Source organism: Aquila chrysaetos, chromosome 1 (genome assembly GCF_900496995.4).
Source record: "Aquila chrysaetos chrysaetos chromosome 1, bAquChr1.4, whole genome shotgun sequence".
Taxonomy (NCBI): domain Eukaryota; kingdom Metazoa; phylum Chordata; class Aves; order Accipitriformes; family Accipitridae; genus Aquila; species Aquila chrysaetos.
The window spans coordinates 60,464,037-60,491,317 of record NC_044004.1 but is presented as its reverse complement, the minus strand read 5'-3'; the positions used below and the strand labels follow the sequence as shown (position 1 = coordinate 60,491,317).

At 43.1% G+C, this 27,281-nt stretch overlaps 2 protein-coding genes and 1 long non-coding RNA gene across 7 annotated transcripts in view; 1 reads left to right on the top strand and 2 right to left on the bottom strand.

Annotated features, from left to right (window-relative positions):
* The first annotated feature begins 215 nt into the window (after positions 1 to 215).
* Positions 216 to 10,348, top strand: SH2D4A (SH2 domain containing 4A). The gene is made up of 9 exons (XM_030020189.1): positions 216 to 449; positions 1,230 to 1,389; positions 1,920 to 2,079; positions 4,148 to 4,213; positions 4,622 to 4,760; positions 5,998 to 6,214; positions 6,608 to 6,738; positions 7,600 to 7,820; positions 9,333 to 10,348. Exons 1-9 carry the CDS (start codon positions 275 to 277, stop codon positions 9,423 to 9,425), a joined length of 1,362 nt encoding a protein of 453 aa, XP_029876049.1. The 5' UTR covers positions 216 to 274; the 3' UTR covers positions 9,426 to 10,348.
* LOC115343765 lies at positions 400 to 1,923 on the bottom strand. The gene is made up of 3 exons (XR_003924275.1): positions 1,776 to 1,923; positions 1,044 to 1,326; positions 400 to 511 (listed from the first exon to the last, which is right to left on the bottom strand). It is a non-coding gene; the product is annotated as an uncharacterized LOC115343765 (long non-coding RNA).
* A 3,036-nt stretch (positions 10,349 to 13,384) lies between the features above and the next one.
* Positions 13,385 to 27,281, bottom strand: part of CSGALNACT1 (chondroitin sulfate N-acetylgalactosaminyltransferase 1) — a 51,616-nt gene continuing 37,719 nt past the window's right edge. For all 5 annotated transcript variants that reach the window (XM_030020148.2, XM_030020142.2, XM_030020132.1 and 2 more), the window contains 6 exons: positions 21,360 to 21,576; positions 20,040 to 20,141; positions 19,062 to 19,240; positions 18,569 to 18,663; positions 15,367 to 15,448; positions 13,385 to 15,003 (listed from right to left, as the gene is read on the bottom strand). In XM_030020148.2, coding sequence (XP_029876008.1) covers positions 14,720 to 15,003; positions 15,367 to 15,448; positions 18,569 to 18,663; positions 19,062 to 19,240; positions 20,040 to 20,141; positions 21,360 to 21,576 — 959 coding nt within the window. In that variant the 3' untranslated portion in view covers positions 13,385 to 14,719. The remainder of the gene's footprint in view (positions 15,004 to 15,366; positions 15,449 to 18,568; positions 18,664 to 19,061; positions 19,241 to 20,039; positions 20,142 to 21,359; positions 21,577 to 27,281) is intronic.

Sequence of the window (27,281 nt, the reverse complement as noted above, 5' to 3'; positions counted from 1 at the left end):
CCAGCAGAGCGGACAGGGGCTGCGTGGGAGCTGAGCTCACCTCTTATTTCAAAGAATCTTAACAGTGGGTTTTAAGCTACTTATTTACTTTTTTTGGTCTGTGCAGGAAGTCTGAGCTAAAAAAAAAAAAAAAAAAAGAGAGAAGTATAATTACTCTGGCACGCCTGCATTCCTGCTCCGGGCTCAGGCGGGGAGGGACTCTTGTCGGAGCCAGGAAGAGGATCTGATCCCTGGAGATCATTGCCACAAACGTGTGTAACTGAAACCTGCAGCCATGCTGAAACAGATATTATCGGACATGTACATTGATCCTGACCTGCTGGCAGAACTCAGCGAGGAGCAGAAGCAGATCCTCTTCTTCAAGATGAGGCAGGAACAAATCAGACGGTGGAAGGAAAGAGAAGCTGCTGCAGACAAGGCTTTAGCAAAGAAGCCACTGCCGAGAAAAGGTAAGGCTCTGCCTGCCGGCTGCTTCCCCCTCTGGCACAGATCTGGCCAAGTCAACTGCTCCCTAGAAATAGGAGGTAATGTGTTGTTAATGTCTTCTCCCAGGGACATATCATAGTCATATTTCCAAACCGTAACTAAACCCACCTGCAATGGGGTAGTTTTGGCCAGGCACGCAATGGTTTTACTCCCTGGCCCAGACACTCTGTCCTTGACCAAATTGCTCAACTCCCCTAGCTGTGAAGACAGGGCTTACTTGCCCCCAGGAGATGAATCTCATTAAGTTTCCCACTAAATGGGGCCTCTGAATCTGTCTATAAAATAACCATGGACTTGAATGTCTGTCCTGGGGCACCAGATCTGCAGGGGGGGTCCCGTTGTGCCTTTAGACCTGAAGTCCCCTTGCCAGGATTAGACAGCATGCCGGCTGCTAGGAAGATGGCACTCTTCTCCCAGCTCTTCCCCACGTGCTCTGTTTGCAGGTAGTTCATGTCACACAGTTTGGGGAGGGCAGTAGCAAGGAATTAAAGCAAGAAGGGAAACAGTGGTGAGTCTTCTCCCTTGCCCACAGACTCAGAAATGCCTCCTTCACTGACCTGGCTTCAGTACCATGAAATGAAATGGGAGGTGCGTGCTGCGTCTCAGCCAAGCTTTCCCCACATACAGCTACTTTCGGAGAGGCTCTGCCATCGGCAGCAGCCAGGAGGGCACAGCAGGCAGGACACAGGCCCTGCACGGAGCCACCGAGCAAACTGTTTAACAAAGAGCTGCTTCTTTTCCAGCCAACGGGAAGTCGGTGACATGGAAGCTTGGCGCTGACAATGATGTCTGGGTCTGGGTGATGGGCGAGCATCCTTCAGATAAATCGTACGCGGCCATCTGTGAAGAGATCCAGGCACAAAGGGCAAAGCAGTTAGCAAGAGAGCAAGGCAAGGAGGGCAGGTAAGCACCCTTCAGCTGGAGGACTCGGTGGGCAGACATGGAGGAGAAGGCGTTTCTAGGGACCCAGAAGCTGGAGTCTTTTTCTGTAGGGGCTGTGGTTACCACTGTCACACTCAACTTGCAGGCAAAAGGCGCAGGCAAAGGTTGACTTTCTCTGAGTACGCACAATGCTGGCAGAGACCACCACCAGCCTGAGGCTTGCCATGGCTCACTGAGCCTCCCGTGACACGGCTCCTGCGCAGTACCCTCTGCAGACCACAGGAAATGCTAACTCTGTTATTGCAGCAGGAGATGAGTTTGGATTACACTGATTCACCGACAGGTGCCCATGTACAGCAAGATGACAGTTACTCACCACGAGTCATTAATTTAATTATTCCACCTACCTGATTTGGAGATATGATAGCTGCCTGCATGCACGTCGCTTCATCGCAGCACTGCTCTGCTGACGTGCAGCTTCCTCACAAGATGCTCAGAGACCACAAAGTGACTCCCTTGGGTTCCTAAGTCTTCTCTCTCTTGCATTTCAGAGAGACTGACTCTTCTGTAACTCGGTCTCTACATCCACAACCAGGAGTCCTGAGTGAGACAGTTCTTCACGCGAATAAAAAAAGCACTGTGGAGGAAAAGAAGGAAGATGGGAGAAAAACTGCTGCTGCTACAACAGGGAAAAGCCAGGAGCTCACAAAGGTAGTTTTCCCCCTTCTCTTCATAACTATCAGAAACATGTGCTTTGAGATCTAGGAAGTGCAGCAAATCCTGATTGCTGTAAATAGAAATTTGAAGAAGAAAAAAAGCCAGCTAACTGTTAAGGCTTTTCTTCTGTAGTCAGAGAAGAAGCCATGCTGTTACATCCTTCCTTAGGACTCGGGAGGTCTGAGTACTATTCTCAGCTGGGATAGATCTGCTCTGTACTGATGGATAAGTTACTCTAGATTCCTTTGCTTCCATTCTCCGTGGGTAAAACAAGGGGTCGCAGTACTTTCCCTCCTGCTCTGTGGCTGGTTTTGAAGGCTTTTGGGGCAAGACCAGGGAGGTTATCCCAGGATCTGTACATGCAAGGCCACAGCCCTCAAACAAATCATCTATTTGTATAAAAGAACAGATGAAGATAATTTTACCAGCATCCTCTGACACGCATATTTTAGGTTCTTCTTTTTTTTTGTTCTTCTAAAATAGTTAGAAAATAGCTTATGACCTCCATAGCACAGGACAACTCCAAATGCAGTAACTACAGTGTCTGCTTTGCTGGGGTATTTCATTACAGAAATATTTTTCTCCAGCAATAAATACATTTCTACTTTTTAACTGGCTACAAAAAGCCATTTGCAGAGAACTGAGAAACAGATGAGTTAAATTAACAACCCATGCAACCAAAGTTGAACAGAAGGAACAGAACACCCTGCCAACTTCATGGGAGAAGTCCAGTCTCATTCAGCAGAGTTTTCATTCAGCCTTGTGCTGCTAACTTGTATGAATGTACATTCTTTTATTACACAGCCACTCCATATTTTAGTATGATAACTGAAGGTTGGGTTTTGGCAAAGTGCCTCTCCCGCTGCTACCAAAATACTGAAGGGAATTTGGAGTGGCTGTCTCCTTTATCAAAAGCCTCTGAATCACATGGGGTTTTTCTTAGCACTGTTTGCTAAAGTTGAGCAACTATGTGGGAGATTTTTTTTTTCTTTCAAAAGGAAGCTATTAGTCACAGCTAACAAAAAAAAAAGGCAAAAAAAACCCCAAACCAAAAATCCCACCACCACCAAAAAAATCTAAATCCCTTTCAAAGTCTTGCACATGGAAACAGAGGGGGGGTTGTACACTTTACTTGTGTTGTCTGTCATTATATTATTAGTATTTCTTCCCACGTTTCTGGGGCTTTTGCTATTAGAAGGAGGGATCCAGACTGAACACCCCTGTTGCATTTTCTAGGCCCGGAGATGGGCTTTTTCTCACCTCCGTCGTTAAAGTGCTTTCTCTGGGATCCAGTTCCCATTTAACCTGAGGGATCCGCACATTGTGCTTTGTCTGCTGGATGGGACAGGGGTCTGATCTAAGAAAACAAGCTGCTTCACACACATTTGAAGTTCCTAGTTTTCTGTCAAGGAGAGGGAAATTGCAAAGCCATGTTCATATTAAATATTAGCCAAGTAGGCAATGGAGATAAAACAAATCGTGTCCTTGGTAAGCAGCACAGTACAGTTAACTCATTGCTCACTGTGCCGTGGGAGGCAGTCTGGGTCCAACGGGGAGGTGGGTGGATGTTTGCTCAAAGACAAGTCTAACTGTTCATCTTCAAAGGCAGGTTTCAGTTAGTGACTGCTGCTAGGGTAGCTAGATTGGTTTGCAGGGAAGAGTGAACATGAGCTATGCAGCTAGTTGGGTCAGTTTGATGAGAAGGGGTTTGCAGCACCCCAGCCACAGCAGCAAACAAGCGCAGGCAGGTAAAGCTGTGGATGGCAGGTTCTGCTAGGGCTTGCTTTAGAGGGAGGGAGGAAGGAACTGCTCTCTGGGAGCACTTGGGAGCATCACATAGCAAACCTAGGCATGCTTATGACAATCCTGACACCCTTGAATTCCCCTCCTGTGGCATATTAGGCCTAATATGATGAAAAAAACCCAATGTTTGTCAGAGAAGGCTGGCAAAATTTAATATAAATGTCTCATCACTGCTTCTGCATTAAACACCTATTACTCCAAAAAAGACCAATGGTCCTAACACCGCATTTATTTCTCACTGCTCTTTTCCTCCACCCAGAGGGAAAGCAGAGATGTTCACCAGATGCTGGCAGACTGCCATGTGAGGAAGCATGGCTTCCAACAGGTAAGTGGCAACCTAGGATGCTCCTAACATATTGAGTGGGGCCCAGACTTTATCCTAAAGTCCCAGTCAGCCTCAGAGCCTCATCCGACCCAAGAACATCCTCAACTCTTGGACCAGTTTTATCCAGCGTTGCCATGCTCCTCATGTACAGTGCGACGATTTGGAGATGATACAAAACAGGCCAGGCTGGCAGGCTGGGGAGCACAGGGAGATGCTCCTGATGATTTCTGGTGGACTGTTTTCCCTTACTTCCTCTGTTGTCACCTGCAGTAAAGACAGAGGGTCTGTATGTTGTTGAAATCGGAGGGATTCACAATAAAGAACAGAGATCCCAGTATTTCAAGTCTAGCTAAAAAGCAGGGTTAAAACTAGCCTGGGACAAAGCTGAACATGCTGTTTCTTTCATAGACAAAGGAAGCACAGAGGAGAAATTCAGGAGAAGAGACCACAGCCCCCCAGGAGGCAATACCACAGAGTCACCCCAGCTTGGAGAGCCAGAGGACACTGCAGAAATCAGATGAGAATGAGCCTGAATGGCAGGAATCCTGTAAGATCTTAGGATGACCTTTTCCTCTGGGGCTTGAGAAATCCTAGGGCTCTGTGGCATCATCTCAATCCTTCTCCTGCCACACTGGAACTGAATAATTGGTCGGTGGGTGGAGAGTACTGCCAAGAAATACAGTGCTGCATTATCAGAAATATTTCTGAGTTCACACAGCATTGAGACTAGAGCTGGGCAGGGAAATGGAAAATTTTTCCTACAGATACCATATTAAAACAAGCAACAAATAGGAACCACATGAGTATAGCCAGGATTAATTTTAAACTAGAAGCTGGTCTTTTGTAGGACTTTGTAGTGACCACTGCTCTTGAGGACAAGGATAATGAGTGACAGGGACTAACTAAAAAGGGCTTCCCTGTTATCCAAGCACGATCCCACCTAAGCAGAGCCCTGCTGCACTGTCTCATGTAATGAATCCCAATGATAGGAAGGAAAACAGCAAGCAGTATGAGACTTGCAGTAGTATCCATCACTGCTGCCAAATACTTCCTGGAGGAGAACCTGATGCATTTTTTTTTTCCCAGTTCCTCCCCTGCTGCTCAGTAGATGGCAATGCTGTACTACCAATTGTTTCTACTTCAGGCCAAGGGTTTTAATTTTCTTACTGATAAAAAAAATAATCTGAAGTTGATTATAAAAGCAAGGAAAGAACTAGCCTGACTTAGACCAACAGGAGAGCTGGTTACTCCTACAGACTCCAGGATGAGCTGGACCTAGAAAATCAAGGCAGTTTTATACCAAACAAAAATACCCAGCCAAGTTCTCCACTTTCTGCTACGGTTTCAGCAAGACTCCCTCCCACCCTCAAAAAATGTTCAGCACTTTAAAATCCTTCAAAGGATTGATTTGGGGTCATTTCAGCAGCTTTTATTCCATATGCCCTCCCCCTGTGCTGGCCCAAATGAAAGGCACTACAGAAACCTATGTCTGAACCAGGAGTCAGCATCTGAAACAAAACCAAGTAGTCTCTAAGTACAAAGGGACCTGATGTCCAGAAAGAACTCGGATTTTTAATCTCTTGAAGGAATAAAAACTGGACCCTGTTAAGTAGCAGATGCCCAAAAGTGATGGGAGACATGTGGCAAATGGTCTCGTAATTGAGTACGTTTCACCTTGTGAAACAGGTTATTCTTCCACTTCGTCAAGCAGGAGATGGCCAAAGGGCAGCAAGCTTAAAACTTGCCTGCTTCTTCGCTCCTGTAGGACTCCTTTTTTGTTCCAGTGCGGAAATCCAAGGCAGCAGATGAGAAGAGACGCTCCCTTGCACGGCAAGCCAGGGATGACTACAGGAGGCTTTCACTGCAGGGCATCCACAGAGGGAAGCAGGCAGATATTTCCAAGGGTGCCACAGCAGGAGATCGGCGACCACTCCAATATCCACCCCTCCCCCCCAAGCCTAAACTTCTACCTCCTGCGATGGCAAATGGGAGAGCAATTAGGTAAGGAAAACCCTGTGGAAGGGAGAAGGGATGAGATTCTTCTGCTCTAGCATGGGATGGTTGAGGTGGGAATGGTTAGCTTTCCTTGTGTGGAGGAGACACCCCACAGGGAAAAATACAGAGTCTAGGCTATATTCCAGCCTAGGGTGTGACGAGGCTTATTTGTTCACCCCCAGAGGGTAACAGGTTTATTTAGTAGAACATTGGAAGTCTAGAGTGCACACATCCTCTATGCTAGGTGCCCACTGAAAACCATATAATATTGCTGACAGCTGCACTAGTGTAAGCCTTCTGTTTAGGGCTGTTCTTAACATCCTGAACAAAATAAGTCCTGCCAAGGACTCAAAAGCTGTCGTTTGAACTTGATGCACAAACGATGGTCTTTTCTAACAGGAAAGAGGGAATCCAGAGGACAATCTCCAATTCCACTGAAGAAAGCATCATCAAGTGGTTCAAAGAGGAGCAATTCCCTCTCCGAGCCGGCTATCAGAAAACCACGGACACGATAGCGCCTTGGTTCCACGGTAAGTCCTGAGCGTTTCTGCCCCAACCCAACTCTTTAAGGAGTTGTTTCTGCTAACATGGCTGCTGCCACAGGCTGGTCCCAGGAGCTTTTCAAAGGTGGCTAGGTTTTCCATTTTAAATATCTATGCATGTAGTTTAATTAAATTCCTTTAGCATCATGACAAAGGGCAAGCTAAAGTGTTAGAACAGAGGCCAGATCTTCAAAATACCCTGTACCTCTGTGCCACCCCTGCCTCCCTGTACTGGATGCATGGTCACCCCAGTAACCGTTTGGATCAGGGTGAGAGAGATTTGGGCACACCTCATCCCACTCATCCTTGGCCCCAGGTCATTCTCCCTCCACATGTCTCATCATACATCACCTTTCCATCCCATTTCTGATGGGTCATCATGATCCCATCTATCACCTCCCTTGCTTTGGAAACCCCTTCAATCCGAGACTGCAGCAATGAAAGCGTTATCCTCTTGTAACTGGGCTTTCAATGTTTGCATGGCCTTCTGACAGGACCTACGATCACTGTCTGCACAGCCCTGCTGTACTGGAATCAACATACAACACACTGCAATGCTGTTCTCTCTCGTAACACAGAAACTGTCCTTTTGAGCCCTGCACATTTGTCATTCCTAATCAGCCAAGTCTGGAACAGTTAACATAAAGAACAGTTAGCACGTGGCCATGGTCTGTTACTAGCAACGGCAGTACTTTTCTTCCTGGGCTATTGGTCAAGAACACAATGCAAGGGACGGAAGTGCCATGGACTGGTTTTAGCATGGTAAAGCAGATTTCTGGAGAGAACTGTTCCATCCAGTCCTGTACAAATGCTTTTCTCCCTTCAGTTTTGTGTTTTGATTTTGAACAGGTATCCTAACTTCTAAGAAAGCAGAGGAGCTTCTGAATAAAACAGTACCGGGGAGTTTTCTGGTCCGCATCAGTGAGAAAATCAAAGGCTATGTGCTCTCCTATCGGTCTGTGGAAGGATGTAAACACTTCCTCATTGATGCCTCCAGTGATTCCTACAGCTTCCTTGGAGTGGACCAGCTACAACATTCAACACTGGCTGACCTTGTAGACTACCACAAGGTGAACGTCTAGCAAGGAATTCATTAACTGTTTAATTGACTCAAGGCACTTCAAAATAAGAATAGATTCAGGTGTTTTAAAGTAGGTAACTAGACCCATTTTAGCTGCCATTGGGTATCCTGTGTGCTTCTCCAGAAGGGTATGCCAGCCTGATGGGTACATCTCAGGTAACCTAACACATCTCAAACATCTTAGACCTGGCTGACTCGCCCTCAAGTGCGCAGAACAACTTGCACATAGGGCTCAAGTTACTTACACACTATTTAGTAGAAATGCTGATAAGGTGAGAGGTGACAGCATACTCATGCAGACTCCTTTTTTTTGGATTCTCGCCATGGTTGTGGGGTCCCAGCAAGTTGGGTAACCAGAAAATCCTGCTTGCCTCCAGCATGAAAGAGAACGAGGTATCTTTATATCTCAAAGCAGGCAAGGTGTGATACTGAGCAAAGATGAAAAATAGAAGGAAAGGAAGAAGGTTGGCAGGTTCTTGCAACAATAACAGCAGTGTTTACTAGCACTGACTGCTGTTACATGGGCTCCAAGGAGGGCCAGATGGATTGTTCATTTCTTTACCCTAAGATCTGCCCCAGGACAGAACAATCATTTTGCCTAAAGGTTCATTTAAAATCCATGTTTCTTTTAAATAAGTGCCTAGACTAATAGACATGGCTAAACAAAATTGGACACGAGGAAAATATCTATGTTCATTTGCTATATAGAGCTCTACCTGGGCTACCAGAACTTGCTTCTTGCATGGGTTTCACAGTTCAGGGTGAAATTGTTGAAAGCAGGAGCTATACGGCTATTGGTACCAGAGCCAGAGGATTTAAAGCCTGGCTGTGCATATCTATACTAAAGATAGAGCCATGCCCACAGTCTGCAAAGCATCCTACAGACCCCCTGCACTACAGCAGGTGTGGGCAGGGTGAACCCACTCTGCTGAAGCACTCTAGTGGGTTCTGCTTATCACCCACCAGGTGATCATGAAAGAAGTTCCCACCATGCATGTGCTGCTAGGGTGGAAGATGAGATGGGAAGCAGAGATTGTACTATCAGGGAGTTCCCTTGTTAGAACAGGGCTTGCCTGAGCAGAGGGCGTGTGCTCACTCCAGGATTCACCCTTGTCCCTCCCACAAACGCAGCCAAGATCCACAACCACCCCATCCTGCTTACCTGCATGCTGCACAGTCCTCGCTCCAGCACTTTCTAGGCAGGGCAGCATTTCACACCATAGAAACTGCATCTGCCTACGAGACGAGCACAGCCCTTTCTGAGAACTGCCAGAATCGTGTCACTGGATTACTGCACCAAGCACAGACACTGTTTTTATGAAGACAGAGGTTGGCCATGTGGGTCCTTCCCCAGGTTTCCTGGGGCGCTGAGCTGTATCACACAGCAGGATGAACAAGTGCACACCGTAACAGAGGCAGGGAAACTGCTGTCCACCCCATGATGTTGTGATAGGTAGGGTCTGTTTGAAAGGTGGTGTTTAATCATATCCTATATCAACAGGACGAACCCATCACTTCCTTGGGGAAGGAGCTGTTGCTTTACCCATGTGGCCAAGAGGACCAAGAACCAGATTACATCTCTCTCTTTGAGTGAGCCTCCCAGCCTCGCTGTGCAGCCCCATGCTTGTATTCACAAAGACTGAACTTCAAACTAGAGCTGCTGATGCTTACCTGAACCGGTTGCCATAAGTGCCTTTATTTTATATCCCTTACAACAAAGCAGTGGGAGGCTAAGTACTGTGCAGGCTTGTGTATCAACTGAGTTAAAGGATGCATCAGCCCAGCAAGCTGCAAAGCACCTGGATATATCCCACGCAATGGAGTGAATGAAATGATGAAGTAATCAGTTGAACAGGGAGATACTGCCACATATTTTCAGTGGGTTTTTGCAGATTTCCTAGGGGACTTCTGTATTCGAGCTGCCTTTTGTTCTTGAATGCAAGGTTGTGTGCCATCTGGGAAATAGATTAATATCTACAGCTGAATGAGATCATACCTTCCTGAAGGCACAAAACAACTCGGAGAGGTGAATCAGTCTTAATATAGTAATTTGCATAATGTGAAGCTTAATCCTGTAAAATGCTGTGCCCTTGGAATCAAGGATGTTCAAGTCAAACATCCAAGCAAACCCTCGGTGCCTTTCAGTGAAAGGTGTTCTCTGTGAAGAGGGATTTTCATGAAAAGTGCATTTTTTTAACTCCTTTAGCCTCTGAATATAGATTCTCACTCTTTTAACCTGTATTTAAATCCTACATTGGCCTTTCTGCATAGAGAGCGATTAACCTCTTGAAAAGGAAAGGAGAAGGGATTGAAACAGGACTTTGTATGAAAGACTACCACATGCACAGAGCCTAAAAATGTAAGAAGCAGCACCTATATCAGTATTAGTACAGTTTACAGAAGAGCGTTTGCCAGTAAAGAATGCTATTTTCCAAAATGGAGCTATTTATTGCAAGTTGTGTCCAGATTGCTGAGATGCATCTGGTGTAAACTTTAACATAGAACTTGTTCTTTCAACATAATGTTCTCTCTTTGTATCTGTTACACTGCTCTTTAAATACATAATTCAGAATATTTGGGGAGAGGCTAGACAGAATCACATGACAAATTAATCCTCAACCAGATTCCCTCCTGTTGTTGCATATGACAAGCTCTACAGCTGAGCGTTGTAGTGCAAATCTGCTAACATTATTTTTTAGAGATGTGATACCCAAATAGTGAACAAGAGTCAATCTTGTTTCAGTTGTTTACCTGTTCCCTTCTTTCTGTTGGATCAGGGCTACTCTGCTTAACTTGAGGAAGCAGTCAAAAACTTCAGTCTTACATTGATCCATGTTTTGCAGAATACAGACTAAAAGAAATAGTTGTAATCGTCTGGTCTTAAAATTTACAACTATGCTGATAGGTGGTTTCCATACACGGAAAGATGGTTTCCATACACGGAAAGAGGGGATAACTGCAGTCCAGTTACAGCAGGTTTAACTTGCTAGAGATAAAGCCTTAATGTAAAGTGAGATTCTGAAAGTAACAACATTCTGGCAGGGTAAATGACTTAAAGGAGCTTCTTGAGCACTATATCACATGTATCAAAGAGATATTTTCAACATAACCTGCACCGATCATGAGAGGGAGTACTAGATTATTTGTAGGGGAGAAAATCCCTCCTTCCCTCTTCATAAACTGTTTCTTTTGAAAAATACGGCCAAAATGAAAGGTCATTCAGAGATCTTAGTGAAAAGTTAGCATCTGTTCTCATGTGAAGAACATGCCATAGCTGTTGTCCTGCTGGAGACAAATCACAAAGTGTTTCGTACACCTATGGGCTGGTAAAGACAGGACAAAGTCTCCTTTAAAAAGGCAGGTTGAAACGCAGGGTATTAACTTGCAGAAATAACGTGCAGGCTGATCTGGCATGGACACAGCAGGACTGCAGGACAGCAGGAGATGATCAATTTTAGCTCCAAGATCTATAGTGAAATTCCTCAGGGTTTGACCTGCTGACCAGTGGACCTGTAGCTTCGCATACCTTATATTATAACTACTTATTTGGAAATGTTGGTTCAGTAGAGCCCAGGGAAGGCCACTATCAGTGTTCACATCTATCCCACATGTTTGAGAATCCATGCCTCTTTTTAAAGACTCCCAGCTTCACTTGTCTGCTCTGAGGGAAGAAACCTGAAGTTTTATACCTACACATTTAGATTACTGCACTAACTGCAAAGGCAGCACCCTTGCCAGAACAGATGCCTTCAAGAGTGGCTCTTCTGTTGCTCTGAAATCTAGTTACCCTGAAAGTCTGTGGAGCAAGGATGACTTGCAGTGGTCAGGAATGAAGGGTGCTGGCTTGTCTTGGGGAGCTTCTCTGCAGAATCTTTGTTTCTTCAAGGGATGCTGTGCAAGGATTACAAGAGTAGTCACATTTGAAAATTGCTTGCTGGAGAGATCATGACATCTGGAAGGATATAGCAATTTGTTTTGCACCATGCCTCTATGCCTTTAGCCACAGCATGCAACAATCATCAAAAATTAAAGCAAGGAGTCCCCATATGGCCTCCCTGCATACACAGGGTGATCTCTGTTCCCTCCCCAGGTAAGATCCAGTCAGTTGCCATTCTGAGAAAGACCACAAGCTGTTTCTGGGACAACGAAGGTAGAGAGCTGCCTGGCAAAAGCTACAGTTCTGTTGGCTGCTCCCTTTCAATTTCATCCTTTTCTAACTGGTCTGGAAGACCTGTTACAGCTCCCCTTATCTCACAGAAATGTAGCTAACAGCAGCTTCCCTTTCTCATGTTGTTCTTCACCTCTCATATCAGCGCAGTCTCCACCTTTAAGAGAGCCCTGCCAGACTTCTGCTGTGATTAGATTCTCCTGCACATCACTGAGGTGGCCAATGACTGCAGGCTGGCTCTCATTGATTCAATCTCACCTCTTGCCAAACTGGCTTCTGCAGCCAAGGAACAGGAACTGCACAGACAGTATTATTCCTGGCAGGAGGAACAGCATCTCTGTGGAAAAGGACGTGCAAGAGAATTACAAAGGTGCTATTTAAAAACATAGCTTGTGAAACTCTGACAGGGGCTGGATTATGTACTTGCTAAGGTACCCGAAGTAACAAAGTGTTGAATTTATAGGTGCCCAGTGCTTAGAATTAGAGACTAATATAGGTTTGAAGGGACCTCTGGAGATCATCTGGTCTAGCCCTGCCCTATAAGTATGGCCAGCCTCAAAGTTACATTAAGTTGGCGAGGCCTTAGGGAAACCTAAGGGAAGATAACAAAAAAACATCATGGAAAGGCAGGTTATGATTATGAAACTTTCATAATATACATCACCCAGTTTCAAATTCAGGTTAAGTGGGACTGTAGGAACAACTATCACCTTGGAGCAGCTCAGTTACCATAGCTCTCACATGCATTCAACAAGCCATGCCTGTCTCCTTGAACTGCATAACATTTGTAAAGTTATTCCACCAAAACAAAGCCCTTTATAAATAATTTATCATGTATTCTGAGAACAAAAAAGTTCTTTGGAGGACCTACTTGTGTTATTGTTGAAGTTTTTATTGTAAGTGATGTATTTGGGAGGTGGGTTTTTTAAGCATAGAGAGTTTCCATTCTTTTTGTACTTTTGCAGTGGTTTTGGACATTTGGTGATTTGCAAGGGAAGTGCAATGCAGATCATTTGCATCCAACAAAAGACAAACACATGTAAACATGTGTCAAAGGAAAAGGTACTTACAGTAGCATGGTCTCTGTCTGCAGATTCTGTATGCAGTGCTTTCAGAAGAGGTTCATAAGTGCTCTTCCTACCACACAGTGGCACGACAAATAGTGTTTTATTCATTGTTCAGTGCTATCTTGCATATTTCTCCCCCCAGCTTTTACAAGCCAAAAACCAAATTAGAATCTGGTTTCAGACTGCCTTGAATTAATCTGAAGCTATAAAACAAAGAGACCACTCGGAGAAACAGCATTTAGGTAAGCAAATGGGATTTCCAAGCCCATACAGTTTTTGTTGGCTAGTATATATTAAAATGATAAACAGCAGTCAACATTAAAAGAAAATGCTTTATAAGAGCAGTAACTCATGCTTTCAACAGTTCTAGGCAACTGAAAAAAAAAATCTATTAAAGAGACTAATTTTTAGGATGCACCTGTAATTATCATAAGAGAATTTGCAGGGTCCAGTAATCCATCACAAAAATTTATTTTGTTGATTACAAAAAGCTTGCTATGCCCTGGGCAAGATTCTATATTTGGTTTAGAAGGAATACTTTGGTATAAAGTCAGAAAATGTTCATCAATTTTGGTATCTGACATTCAGAGTTTAAAGCCTCCTCCTAAATCAGTACTGCAAGTTGTTATGTATTTCCTTTTCTTCAGCATGGTAAAGCTTCTGCCTTCCAGCACCCAGGTTGTGTAGAAAAATCACTTACTTCACTTATCTGAACCCAGTTCAGGAAACACAGGAAACAGATCTGCAGAGCATTTTCCAAGTGTTGGAAGGCTGTACTATTTCCTAGTAAGGCTAGAAGTAGAAAACCTGAAGTATGACAAAATAATTCCCAAGCAAAACCAACTTCATTTAAAAATAAATCTTGAGATATTTACAGTGTTCTAAAGCAGAAATACACCATCTGATTCATGTGATACAGACATGGCTCGTTGCTTTTTGTTCACTGTCCACAGAAGAGAACAAACACTACCCTCCAGCGTTTTTGAAACATCACACTTGACCGGTAGGGCTTTCTCATTCTGAATTTTAGAAAGCACTTTTTGAGATGCCTCCTGTCTCTGAATGAACCAGCAATACCCTGTTAGTGCACTGCTGCTGCCCCCCCACCCGCCCCACCCTGCCCCAGCCGCTTAAGGGAAAAAGATTTTTGGTCACTCCAGCTTAACCATCGTTAACAATCAGATGTCCTCCTCAGAGCAGGAGCTCTGTACTTATTCAAAAATAGCCCTTTTTAGATATGTCAGGTTAGATGTAGAAAATAACTCATTATCATTGGCCCACTGAAGGGTCAATCCTTTAAATAACTGTACACATCTTACAAACATTTAAATGGAAGAGCACATCCATTTGTTATTGTGAATACCACATTGGCATTTATGTAATGTTCATTGTCTCTGTGACCTTGAATCTCATCAAGTGTTCAAGTCTCCCCCAGAGGCAAATGCTGAACAGTCAGGCTAATGGAGTACTTAAAAGCCCTATTAAGAAAAAAAAAACAGAAGGGAGGACAAACATTTTCCCTCATCTTCTTTTGCTGCCATCCTGCTGGAATTTCCATCCTCTTTCAGTCTCATCCTGTCTTTTCTTGTTAGCATCTCTTTTCCAAAACACCCTATAGTCCAATTCAGAGGCTTTTTGCCTCCCTTTCTGGCTTCATGTCTTCTTACTGCTCGGTTTCTGCCTATGCAGGTGTGTCTCAATCTCTTGCTTGAAAACAAGCATCCCAAGCTGGCCGTGAGAAGCCTCGTTCATGGCCTTGGACTGCATACACATTTTGTACTGCTCTGGGGTTAGCTCGTCCAGACACTGCTTTTCATGCCACAGATGGAAGAGACCCCTGACAGGCGTTCGGATCACAATGAGGTTGCTGTGAAGGTATTTGCGGTACAGATGTACATCTTCACCACCCCAGCCTTTAATGTCCAGATCAAAGCCACCTGACACAAACAAAATCCAAAATAAAACTAGAAATATATACTAGCAAACTGGATGCTATTAATTGCACTACAGCTGTTCTCTGTCTCCAGTCAGCCCTTTAAAACAGCCATGCTTTCTGCCAACATCAAAGTGTCCAAATCTTTTAACTTCAAATCTTTCACTATCAGACAAAATTGCTTTATTTGTACTGAGCAGCACTTAAATTCTGGTAACCTCTACAGCACATAGGAATAGTCTGAACATCTAACCAGAGCACTACTGCAAATTGGAGGCATAGACACACTGGCCAAGGACAGGGAAGCAGATCACAATTTTCTATGTTTCAGTAAAAAGGCAGACGTATTGGAGTGTATTTTTCTTACCTATGTTGATAAAATCAGATCTGTACTGGCAAGTCATCCCAAAACCAAAGTCTCTCCAAAATCCAGTTTCTTTTTTAATAATCTGCATGGAGGGAAAGGAATGTTTATATGGTAGCAGAAATGCTTTCAGTGTCAGCAGCAGACAAGTCCTTGAATGTGGTCAGAAATAGCAGCAACTGCCCTTTTATTCTTCACCATGTAAATCCATGGCTGGTCCTGAATCAGTTTTTGTAGATACTCATTGCATGTTTCTGCCCCCCAAAACGAGCTGTGTCATTAGCTATCATGGATAAACCCCCTGATCTGGAACGATCAGGTTTTGCTCCACTCCTGCTGTCGTAGACCAAGTGGAGCAATATCACATCACTCTCTAGAGTTTACTTCTTTGCAGACAAAACACCCTCAAAAATTGTTAGTTTCTATGGGATTCAAATCCAACATAAGAAACGTACTGGTAAACCAGGGAAGCCAGACTCTGCTGTAGAGCAGATGGTGGCATCTGCATTGTGGACCACAAGAGGAAGAAAACAGTGGTTCTAATCTGATCGCACAAGTGACAGCTTTTTGATTACCTTAATTTTGATGAAAAATAGGAAAGTGGTAAGAATAGTTTTCCAATACAGAACTGCTAAATCCAGCTAAAATTGAAGTCCAGAAATGTTAGGTGGTACATATATATCCCATAAAACCCTTTACAATAATGAATGTGCAGTCTATATTACTGAGATGGACCATGAAAACATTATGTATTACAGGTAGAAAATCAGAGCAGTGAGAAACCATGGGTATGATTTTCAAAAGCAGATATAAAATAATTCATATAATTCATGTGTGTGAGTGACCTAACCCAATCTGGTGAGATATCCAAGAGTTTCAAGGGACTGGGACAGGTATCTAAATCCTATAAGCAAGTCAGCAGTACTTCACACTCTAGAAGGTCTGGTTACAAACCTACCCCTTAGCAGCTATTTTTGAAAATTTTGGCTTCACTTGCGACAAAGTTACAGAAGATGAGGAGACAGAATTTCCATTTCTGTATTTATAAATTCCAGCGTTTCCTTTACCAAAAAATCCTCTTCCAAAATAGCCTCTCCTGATTTCTTGTTCATGCCTCTCCTTTTTGTTCATAAACCTTGACACCTCAATGGCTTTTTTTAATTTTATTGCTCACATTGCTATCTCTCTTTTCTAATTTCTCCTTTCCTTGAAAAAGCTAAGCTGCTGCAGAAGCCAATTAAAAGGAAACAAGATTGTATCTGTCAAGTCTGCACTGTAACAAGAAATCTCCATAATGATGCCCTTACAGCAAGCTACTCGTATGCATTAGCATTATTACTTCCCATTAGTGCAAGTGGCTGCAGCACAAATCAAATTCTTTGAAAGATTTCTGAAGGCTTTTCTTTCTCAGCAGCCTGAGTACCAGAACAGAGAGCTAACACTGTCTTGTTCTAATGGCACAGATCTGGCCTCATGCCTGGGAACTAACGTGGGCTGAAAATATAAAAATCTACATAAAAATGAGATTGACAGTACTTCTTTAAATCAAGAAGTTTTTCTGACATAAGCATCATATTTTACGATTCAAATATTAGCTATAAATATTTGCACAATCCTGACTATGTACTTTGTGGAATTTACGCTAGCTTGAGAGCTAAACTCTCTTTCATTTCCTAAGCACAGTGCTTACAAGCCTGAGGATCCCTGACAGGCTCTCATCAGAGAGAGAAGAGCTAACGTGAATCCCATGGTACTATCAGAAGAAGTTTCCTCTGAGAAAAAAACAGTGGAAAGGATTTTCCAGACTCTCCAGTAAAAGACTTTCTGGCTACCTGTTGGATAACACAGAGAGCAGTAGACAAAAAAAATATTTTAAATAATTTGGGTGCACTTTTCAAACTCTCATTCTTCATTTTCCTAGAGGGATTGCACAAGGTGGGGGTAACGATAACAGAAGACTAGACTCAGACCCATAGTGATCTTTTTCAGCTGTGACTGTTGCTGGGCTCACAACACTCCTAATTCTTACTTACTGAGAACAACAATAGAAGCTGGAATGCTCTGGAGACAGTGTCCAGCCTGGGACAGGTTGAGCCCTGATAGGTGCAGTGCCTGGCAGTAAGAGGGGCAGCTGTGGCAGGCTGGGACCTGACCCAGAGGAACTGAATGAAGCCACATAGCTGGCTTATGCTTCAATTTGAAAATTCAGCCACTTACCAGCACTACTGGGCAAAGGACAGTGACCCACTGACTCTGGAGAGAAGCAAGAATGGAGGGTGTACATAAAGGGAAACCCACCACTTCTATCACCCCTTTAGTTTCAAGACAATGCAATACCAGAGCACAAGAGAATGGAGACTACCACCTGCAGCAACGCCAAGCAATGGCTCTGCCACTAGTATTCATGTGAACCTCTCATCTGTGTGCTCTGCTTCTTCCTCGCAACAGCTTCCTCCTCATCAAGGAGATTCACCTGGGTTTAACTACATGTTTTAATCGTATGCCTTATGGCAATGTTTTTAAAAATAATGCTTTGTTCTCATACCAAAGATAAGCAGGTGAGATGGAAATCAGTGGAGTTATGCTGTGTTGTATCAGTGCCAGATTAAAGCCAGAAGGGACAGCTCCAAGCATGTCTTTTGACTCTGAGACAACGTGGTACACGTCAGAAACACACTGTCTGCTTGCAGGCAGTTTAATCATGAACTGTGGGATGGGAAAAGCCACTGTAGGTGTTCAAGTAAGTGGGGAAATAACTGTGACAGACCCTGGAATTCTGTTTTCACTGACTCATCTAAGGATATCTATGCTTTTTACAAATATCAGCTCTCCAAGATGCAAGCAAAGAAACTATTCAGTGCAAAGAAGAAATGAGAGCAAGATCAGAGACTGTCAGCCCAAGACAGCACACCATGAAGGAATTGTTCGCTAGTTAGAAAATCCCTTCTGGCAGAAAAGCACACATGGTTTAAATTCTTAGATTCCGTGTATAAAACATGAAAAAAGTGTTAAAATAAATGGCACCAAGACACTTCCCTGTGAAACTTAACTGCAGAACTCACAGTAAGGTGACTGCTGTAGTTAATTTTGTTTGTGTGGTAGTCACTGTGCACAAGGAATAGGGAAATGCTACCCAAGAGCACATGCGCCTTTAAAAAATGCTCTGTCCAAATAAAAGCAGGCATTCAGAGAAGCATGTACTTACCAGCTGCTGTTCTAAAGGTGGGATGGAATCATGGTGGCCATAAATTATACTGGGGTTATACTGGCTGAAGAGAACAGGATAAAACACCTTTTTCCCTGGAAATGACAGTGGTTTATTTTTTTTTTAAAGCGGTATAAAACACACTTCTCTCTCTTACAAGATGCTGCCCAAACCCAAAATCACACAAGTTTTGGACTGATCCTATGTTCTTTGCATGAGAATGTGAATGTGAGGATATAATTAACAAACAGATCCTGTTCCAGAAAGTACAGGTGCTAAAGGCAAGAAATTCATTCACAGTGGGAGCAAGAGAATTATAACCTTCCAAAAGCCAACCAGCAATGGAATTTTTATACATGTCTTAATTAGTTCTCTAGGTTTCAAGAATGATTTACAGCAGCTTCATTACCAATTCAAAGGCAAGAATACTCTGGTGAAGGCCATAATAGGTAAAAATCTGTTGAAAGACAATACACTTCATGAGTAGCAGTACCTGGCTGTGTGTTTAATCTACAGGAGTTCAGGAATTCAGCTGTGAAGTATATGTCCACGTCGCAAAAAAAGAGAACAACATTGTTTCCTTTCCAAAATCGAGCACCAACGTCCAATCCTTTGCCCCTGGAAAATTCTTCATTCAGCTGGATGAAGGTGAAGTTCTTGAAGTTGGCTGACCTAGGAGAAGGAAAATATTCAGCAACTTACCCTGTCTTTCCAGCTCTTAATACAAGTGGGGGCGGGAACCCAGTATGAAACAACCTAGAAATCTGTAGTATCACAGTTCTGAGAGTATTTTGAGGGAAGATATGTCCTCTTTGAGTCCTGAGGAGATTTCCACTACGTCCACATCCAGAGCTTGACCTGTGTAATCCTACACTAGCATTCCTGTCACAGACATTCTTTGGGCAGACCTCACAAAAATCCCAACAAGGCTTAGATGGACAAAAATATCTTTAGTAGGCAAATATAAAATACCTGTGGTTGTATTACTGTATCTATACAAGGGTCTTCTTCCCAGTTGGAGATGGTAACAAAAGGCTACACTGCCACATGATCTTGACAAACACAGCTATGCAAGCAAACATGACAGACCAGACCTGGCCAAAAGCATCTAGTTCCCGTGTGCTCTACTGAAATTGTCTGCACCTGCTTTTGGAAGTCAACTTTCAGTCCTAATAGTTCAAGCCAGTTTCAAAAGCACTAAAGAAGTTACCAGTGTGAAAAAAAAAAAGCTGCACTGAGGTAAATTCAGTAAAATCTGCATTGTGGTTCTAAACATCAGCAACACAAAACCACGGATATGGGACTGTCAGGGTAACACTGCTTTTATCTGATACAAAGGAAAAAAAGCCATTTTCTCCAATGCAGTTTAGAACTTTTTGGCACAACTACGAGTTTGGACAGCTGTCTAGTCTCCAATTCATGGTACGATCACTGTGTATGAACAGCACACATCAGATGTTCAGGTACTTACTTGGAGGTATTTTCAAGTATCGATTTGACTTCATTCATTTGTTCTTTTCCAAAGTAAACTACAGTGAGGTGAATTCTCCCATCCTGCTGAATGCCCATTTCCCTAGAGAAGAGAGACAGATTTGTGACTTGTCCCAGAAGTTAGCTTTCTTCAATAACCTACACCCACTGGGGAAGGCAGAGTAGGGTGAACCTTGGAAGGCATTCCTGAGGGCACCATTCACTGACAGAGATCCTTGTCCTGACAAAGGGGCTCACTGCCTCTATCAGATGACTATCTTTCAGGCAGATTAGGAAAAAACTCTCTAAGCAGTGTTTGTTATATTAATAGGAGGACACTGTTAAAACAGGCCATCCAGCCCCAGGAAGAATGAGCAGGCAGGCAGTAACTCTGGCACTTAGGAGAATATGAAAAGGGGGATTTTAAAGAAGCTATACATACCCTACCTCTTAACCTTGATTTATTGTCACAGATATTCCAGAGTTCAGTTTGGCATTTTGTTAAGAAACATTTACTAGAATCTAAGCATCAACCAGAGATCAAGCCAGTAGCCTAAGGATAGGACCAATCTGAACTAATGCTAGACATCATGCCTCACTTGCACAAAGTTTAGTCAGCAAGAGTTCATCTATAATCAGCAGAGAGATCAGCATGACCAGAGGGTGATTTCTCCCAACCTAAACCAAGCGTCTATCAGATGGCTAATTTAGACAAGGAGCCTATTTTTAGATGGCTGTAATTAGGCAAAACAAATCCCATTGCAAGAGTCAGTATCTGTTGCTAACACAGCCTTTTCTGGGCAGCTATTTAAAGCTACATCTCAGTTAAATTCTCCCTCCAAACATCATCTCTGTGCTGAAAAATAAAAGAAGTTTAAAAGTAACTATCCTGAAAGTTCAAATACATTTCCTTCTTGCCTCTTATTGCCTTAATCTTTTCTCTAATAGGGCCTGGCAAAGTGTCTGGGAGCACTAATTCCCTTTTTCCTTAGAAATGTTCCTTTGCAACTAATGGCATGCAATTCTCACGTTGCTACAGTCGCGTGTGCCCCAATAAAACAGATTGAGACACATAAGCCAGGTACATGTGAATCAGAAACCCTGATGACTGGAATATAATTGCTTTTACTGTTAATCACAATGCACTAAGCAGCCAAATGCCTTTCAGTCTCTATAATCTCAAAAATGACTTCTTAGTGGCACAATGAAATGTTATGTAAAAGTAGCATGATTTTTACTGAGTGAGGCCTTGATAACTCCTGAAATTGCATTTTACTTTCCAAGTAAAAAAAGCAAAGGCAGCACTGGAATGGAAACCCACCTGAAATTCTGCATGAATTGCCGAAATTTGCTGGCTCTCTTGGCCAATGGCACAATGACGTTAATAAGTGTGTCGGCCATATTGACATTTTCATTTTTCACTTTCATTACAGGACCAAATGGCCGGAATAAAACAATCTTCTTGAACTGATGTTTTGCGTCTCCTTTGAAAGTCAGCTCATACAATGTGCCTTTGTCTTTTTCTGTGCGGTAGATCCCTGTGTGAAAACAAAAGAGAGGAGATCTTGGATTAAAGCTGGGCTCCTGGGTAGAAAAAAAGGATGCAATCTTCATGTGTTACACCTAGGCTGAAAAGGCAGCAGAGGCATAAGATATTTACTTTTACAGCAGTATGCAATCCACCATCATTGGGAAGAGGATGTCACTCTGGCAGGGACACAGGCCTGGGTTGCAGGAGCTATTTGGTATTCTTGCAGGCACATTCCTAGGCTTGGCTGAGTTACAGACCCCTGAAGGTTACCAATTGCTCACACTCAGTATAACCCAGCAGACATACTGTCCTTATTTTTCAGACTGCTCCAGTTGCACACTGCAGGCATGCATGGTAATGGTGATGCAGAGAGACTGCAAAAGGCAGCCTGCCTCTCTGCAATATGAGTGATCAGGCCACTTCCCAGAAAAGCAATTTCCTGATGAGCACATTCATTTCCTCCTTTCTGGGAGGTTCTCTGGAAAGTGCCCTAATATAACTATGCAACCAGGCCCCAGCAGCCATCAACTTCACCCACTGCCAATCAGGACAACAGTCTCCTGTTACTCAACTCTCAAGAGACTTTTATCTTCTTTGTGGCAATGATGCCCGCTCCTGGGCGAGTAATGGTCTGCAAGGATGACACTATGGAGTTTGTAAGAGGCTAGACCCAGGACACAATCCTGGAGACTGCATTAGACAGTCTCCAAGGATATTTAATTCATACAAGCATATACTTATTCCCTGTATGGAATGAACTTTTAACATACTTGATGGGTGAAACTGGTCCCATGCTGAAGGCTGGCATAAACTATAAAAGCATTGGTCATGCCCCACTGAAACACTATTCTGATACCTTAAATGAGATAAAGTTGGCAAAAAGGCTATGTATTTTACCCACGCTAAATGACACTTCAGTCCCTACAGTGCATACTGAAATAAAGCTTTTTCATAGTTAGATCCGTTAGGTTTAAGAAAGAATAATTAAATGCTAATTCTAACTACTTGTTAAGCCACTGTAAATATCCTAACAACTTCATCAGTAGAAGAGTACAATTGCATTGCCTTCCATCTCTTGCAGAAACTCTTGAAGAAACAAGTAAAACACATCTGGAAGAAAACTCCTCTGCTTGACTTGTTTCTTCTTTTTTTTTCCTCCCCATCTGGTTATGAAGAATAGCTTGGCCAAAATAATGTTTTTTTTTTTAATCTTAGTCATTCCCTGATGTGTAACATTGCTGTGCATCCGACCCATAGACTGTCAGCTCTGTCTGTATTTCTTGTGAAGGTCTAGGTCAAAGGTTTCTTTGAACAGCAAAATGACATAAGCCCTTCATCTTGTATAGTAGCTTTTACATTAGTATGTCCAGAACATCCAAAAGATTAATGAGGTATGATTTTATCTGGCCAGAGTTCTGTGGACTATCTTATTTTCACTATCATTGTGTAAGTGTTTTATTCTTAATGAACACTTCAGTTGGTTAATACTATATGCAGATTTACTGATCTATTATTCACTTCATGTTTTATTTTTAATATAAGCTGATTCAACAAATGCTCCAATCCTCCCTCCAGCGTAGCAGATGAATCTAGTGAGATAGCAGCTCCATCATTCTTTTACTGCTAATCTTCTAAAGCTGTGCCCTTGACGCCCCCTAGCTTTTTCTATATAGTCTGCCCCAGGTGCAGACCATGAACTACATCTGTTACTGAACCCAAGCCTGCACTTGAGATCATCTGAATGGTGACCTAACAGCCCCTGCATTTCCGCCTCCTGGTGGCCAGAGAATGGAAAACTGGGCCTTTGAATTCTGCTCACCCATTTATCCTTACAGAAAGCCTGCTGATGATCCAAGTGTGTTGCTGGGTGCACTCATTTACTCAGGCAGTTTTTGAACACAGGTCTTGCCAAGGAAGTTTGTGTTGTGGAAGGTTAAGGTAGCCTTTTGACATTAAGCTAAACAAAAATCTAAATTAAATCTGATTTGCACTTTCTCTAGACAGAAATAGATAGGACTGTTTCACGTTTGACATAGTGAACTGACACTTTTTATAATAACAAAGATCTAAATTAAATTAACCAATTTAATAATATCTACCATGCAACATCTCAACGTCTTTGCTTCTACATCCTTTTCTACCCCAGCCAAGAAACAATGACCCCACAAATACCACTTCCCCAGAGATATATACTACATTTGTGGAATAAAGGAAGCTTTGCCAAATAAGCAAGAAGCACCTTAAAGCAGAATGCATGTTGTGACCCAAGGAATCCCTGCTAGTGCTATACACACATCAACAGAGGCTGCCTCTAACTCTGCAGTTTTGTTCTTGTTCAGAACTTCTACTACAACTAAAAACAAGCAGCTTAAGTGAAGGCAAGGCTCCCTTGCACAAGATGGTAATCCAAGAATTTATAATCCTTACATTTTATCTTGAAGAGAATTGTATGCAAGTTTAATGCATGTAATTAAATATGGTTATTCTTGATGCACATTTAAACCATTTGTTTTCCTTTTTTAAGCACCTTTCATTTTTTAAGCATCTTCTTTTTAGAAGCAGAGAACAAAGTGATTTGCCCAAGGTCAGGCAGTGAGCCTTGGAAATGAGCCTGAATGTTTTGAGTCACTCTAGGGACTCACCCAGCAGAACATCCTGCCTTTCACAAGGTTTTTCCATTTCCGAAGGCACTACTTCATTCATGGCATCAGGACTTTTTACGTGATTCAGAAAGATGCGTCAAGTAGCCTCAATTCTAAGAGATGAGCTACAAGGAGGGGAAAAAAAGTAGTCTCAAAAAAGTAAAACAAAAAAACTTTTCCTGAAAAGGTTCCTTCTGAAATGGAAGCCTTGGAAAGCCTACATGTTCACTATGGATAAAAGAAGGTTAATTGATCATCTATTGCTTCCATTACAGAAGGTATGTTTCAGAATATGCGCCGTTCCTTTCAGAGGCAAGGAGAAAAGTCAAAGCCTTTGGAAACCCAATGTAAAAAAGTGAACAGGAGCTTTGGGTCAGCAGAGAGACTGGCCCTAAAATGAAGGAAAAGGACAAGTGAGAAGCAAAAAAAGACCTGGGCTGAAGGGTTGACTAAAGAGCAATAAGTGTTCAGTCTTCAGAGCTGCAATTCCCAGAGCTGTCTAAAGAAATGGAAAATACCTGATCTCTATTTAGCAGGGCAGGCAAACAAGTTTCAGAGATCTACATGGAACTGATAACTAGCAAAAACAGCCACATAACCTTAACAAAATGCTGTAGAGTGGATGACAGTTTTAGCCTCAGTTCCACAGACCATAGGTTTCAGGTCTTCCACTGCCAATAGAAACACTCCCTGGACCTGTGCTCATTACTTATATTTCATTAGATGTTGTAGGAACCGCTATTAGGATTTATCAGCATTCATTGTCCCCATTTTAACTCAATATTATGGTGGTCTTCCCACTTCACATGCAGTAAAATACAGCATCTTATCCTTTGAGGAAAAGCATCACCCTTTCTCCCAGTAAGCTTCCAGGGCAAAACTGCATCAGCTAGCCCACCACCAGTAGCCGTCAATTTGAGAAAGCAAAACTACTCCTTGTCATTTGTCTCTGAGATCTTATTTAAAATTCCAGTCATTAGACAGCCACGTACTTCAAGTAGGAAAACTTATGATACAGCATATTTGACGGTGCCGTGGCAGGGCATTTCTGAAGCAATCCAGGGATTTTCTGGAACTGTTCCTGTTGGGAAAAAGTATCACCAGACAGTGATTACATTCACTTATGGAACACACCACTGAGGCTTGTCAGGGTCTCCAAATTATTATCTCCATCTCTGAGAAAATGAATGACCTCCAAATCTATTCAGCTCTGCTGCCATTTACATAAATTAATGACCAGACCTGTTATTCTGCCCACTGAGCAACTGGCTTTCTATTGGAAAGAGAGCAGTCCTTTTCCTGCTCATAATACACAGAAATTTCTGATCTTTTCCATGTTGTTTCTTACTAACTCCTCACGGCAGAAAACCAGTGAACTTGGTATAGAAGTGGGAGGAATAAGGGGGAGAGGGGAGGATTATAGCAGCTGAACAGCCCAAGTGCCTCTGTGAAGAGAGAAGCAGAGCAGAGTAGCAGCCAGATGGATACATTTCGGGCCCCAGGGAGAAGGTGTGGTTCTCTTGGTTTTGAGTAAGGAAAAAATGGAAAATTCCACCACGTGTCAGCTATTACTCCTGGAAGGAGAACTGTCTGAGAATCCTATCCAAATTTAATGTTAACAGCAATCTGCTGAGAAGGAGTTTAGCTCAGATGTAAGGTACTAGGGTCACAGTCTAATTCCCACGCACAAGTGGTTCTGTCTAGAAACTGCAGAGGATGCAACACTTATTTTAAGAGATCCCAGCTACAGAGACAAAACATTTCTCCTTGAACGTTAGAAGTGTTTGAAGAAACATTTTCCCTCTGCAAAGACAAGAATAAAGGCACAAAATGGAAAAGAGGAAGAGATACAGACCCTAACCAAATCTATTGCACCACACCACCACCCTGCCTATTGACATATGTTAGCAATGAACTAGTACTGAAAAAGTGATAGCAGGTACCAGATGTGACCCACAAGAATATAAAAATCCACACAAGAAGCCCAAGCAAACAAGATTAACTTGAACCACTCTATATGGTAGCAAGACTCTGGATCAGCAACACACTTGCGTAAAGCTGGTGTCAAAGGCTTTGCTGAATAGAGCAGAAACAAAGACATAAGTCTTATGTATCAAGAGCAGCAGTTCAGGTTTTGAATCCTGTCTCTGACCCCGATTACCTAATTTTCATTTCAGCACATCCCTCCATCTGCTCAACCTTAAGACGAGGGCAGTAGCCCCACCTTTAACAGAAGAGATGCATACAGCTTTTGCATGCTGTTATTGCTAAAGCAGCTGGAAGATAAAAAGCTTATGGGGTTAAGTGGTATTACCTCCAGTGCAGACCTCGGCCACATCTCCCAGAAAGCTCCAGCTACCCTGGGCAGTTCCAGAAAATGAAAACAGCTGGCTTTGCTGGCTGGCTAACACCGCTCACGGTTGCTGTGTTGCTGGATTGGTATGAAGCTGCCAGAAGCTGCCATGGAATCCAGCCTGTTACTAACTTGTTGTGTAGGCAGTGGCACCTGCAGAGTGCTGTCTCAAAACAAGTTCTGAGTCTAAACCATACTTGAAATGCAGAATTGGAACAGAAAACTCAGTCCTCCCTTCTCCTCCTCAAGTTATACAGAGCAATGGATTTGTTTGTGCTTTGATCGGCAGTTTTTGCCGTCCTTGCAGAATGGAGGATGGGGGAAAAGAGACTGCCAAGAGATGACAGAGACTTCCAAAGGAACTCTGCAGGGAAATCTTCTGCCAAGTCAGCTCTTTGTTTCCAGCCCTAATGCACAGATCCCTGCATTTGCAGATAAATCAGTTTGCACTGCTGAGTAAGACTGAGAATTTGTTACCTCGTGCCTACAGAAGCAAGGGCCTCCCCTGCAGGGGAGGACACAAGGAAGGTTTCTTGAGCTCAGACTGAGCTGCATGCAGGGCTCCAGTTTCTTGATCTCCGAGTCGCATGCAGGGCTTCCTCCCTCTGGATTATTTCACCATGGTATGTGAAAGCTAGCAAGGCCTGGCTTGAAGAACCTCTGCAGAGCCAGCACTGCAGCGTGCATCCCTTCCCTATGCCTTTCTGCACACCAGAT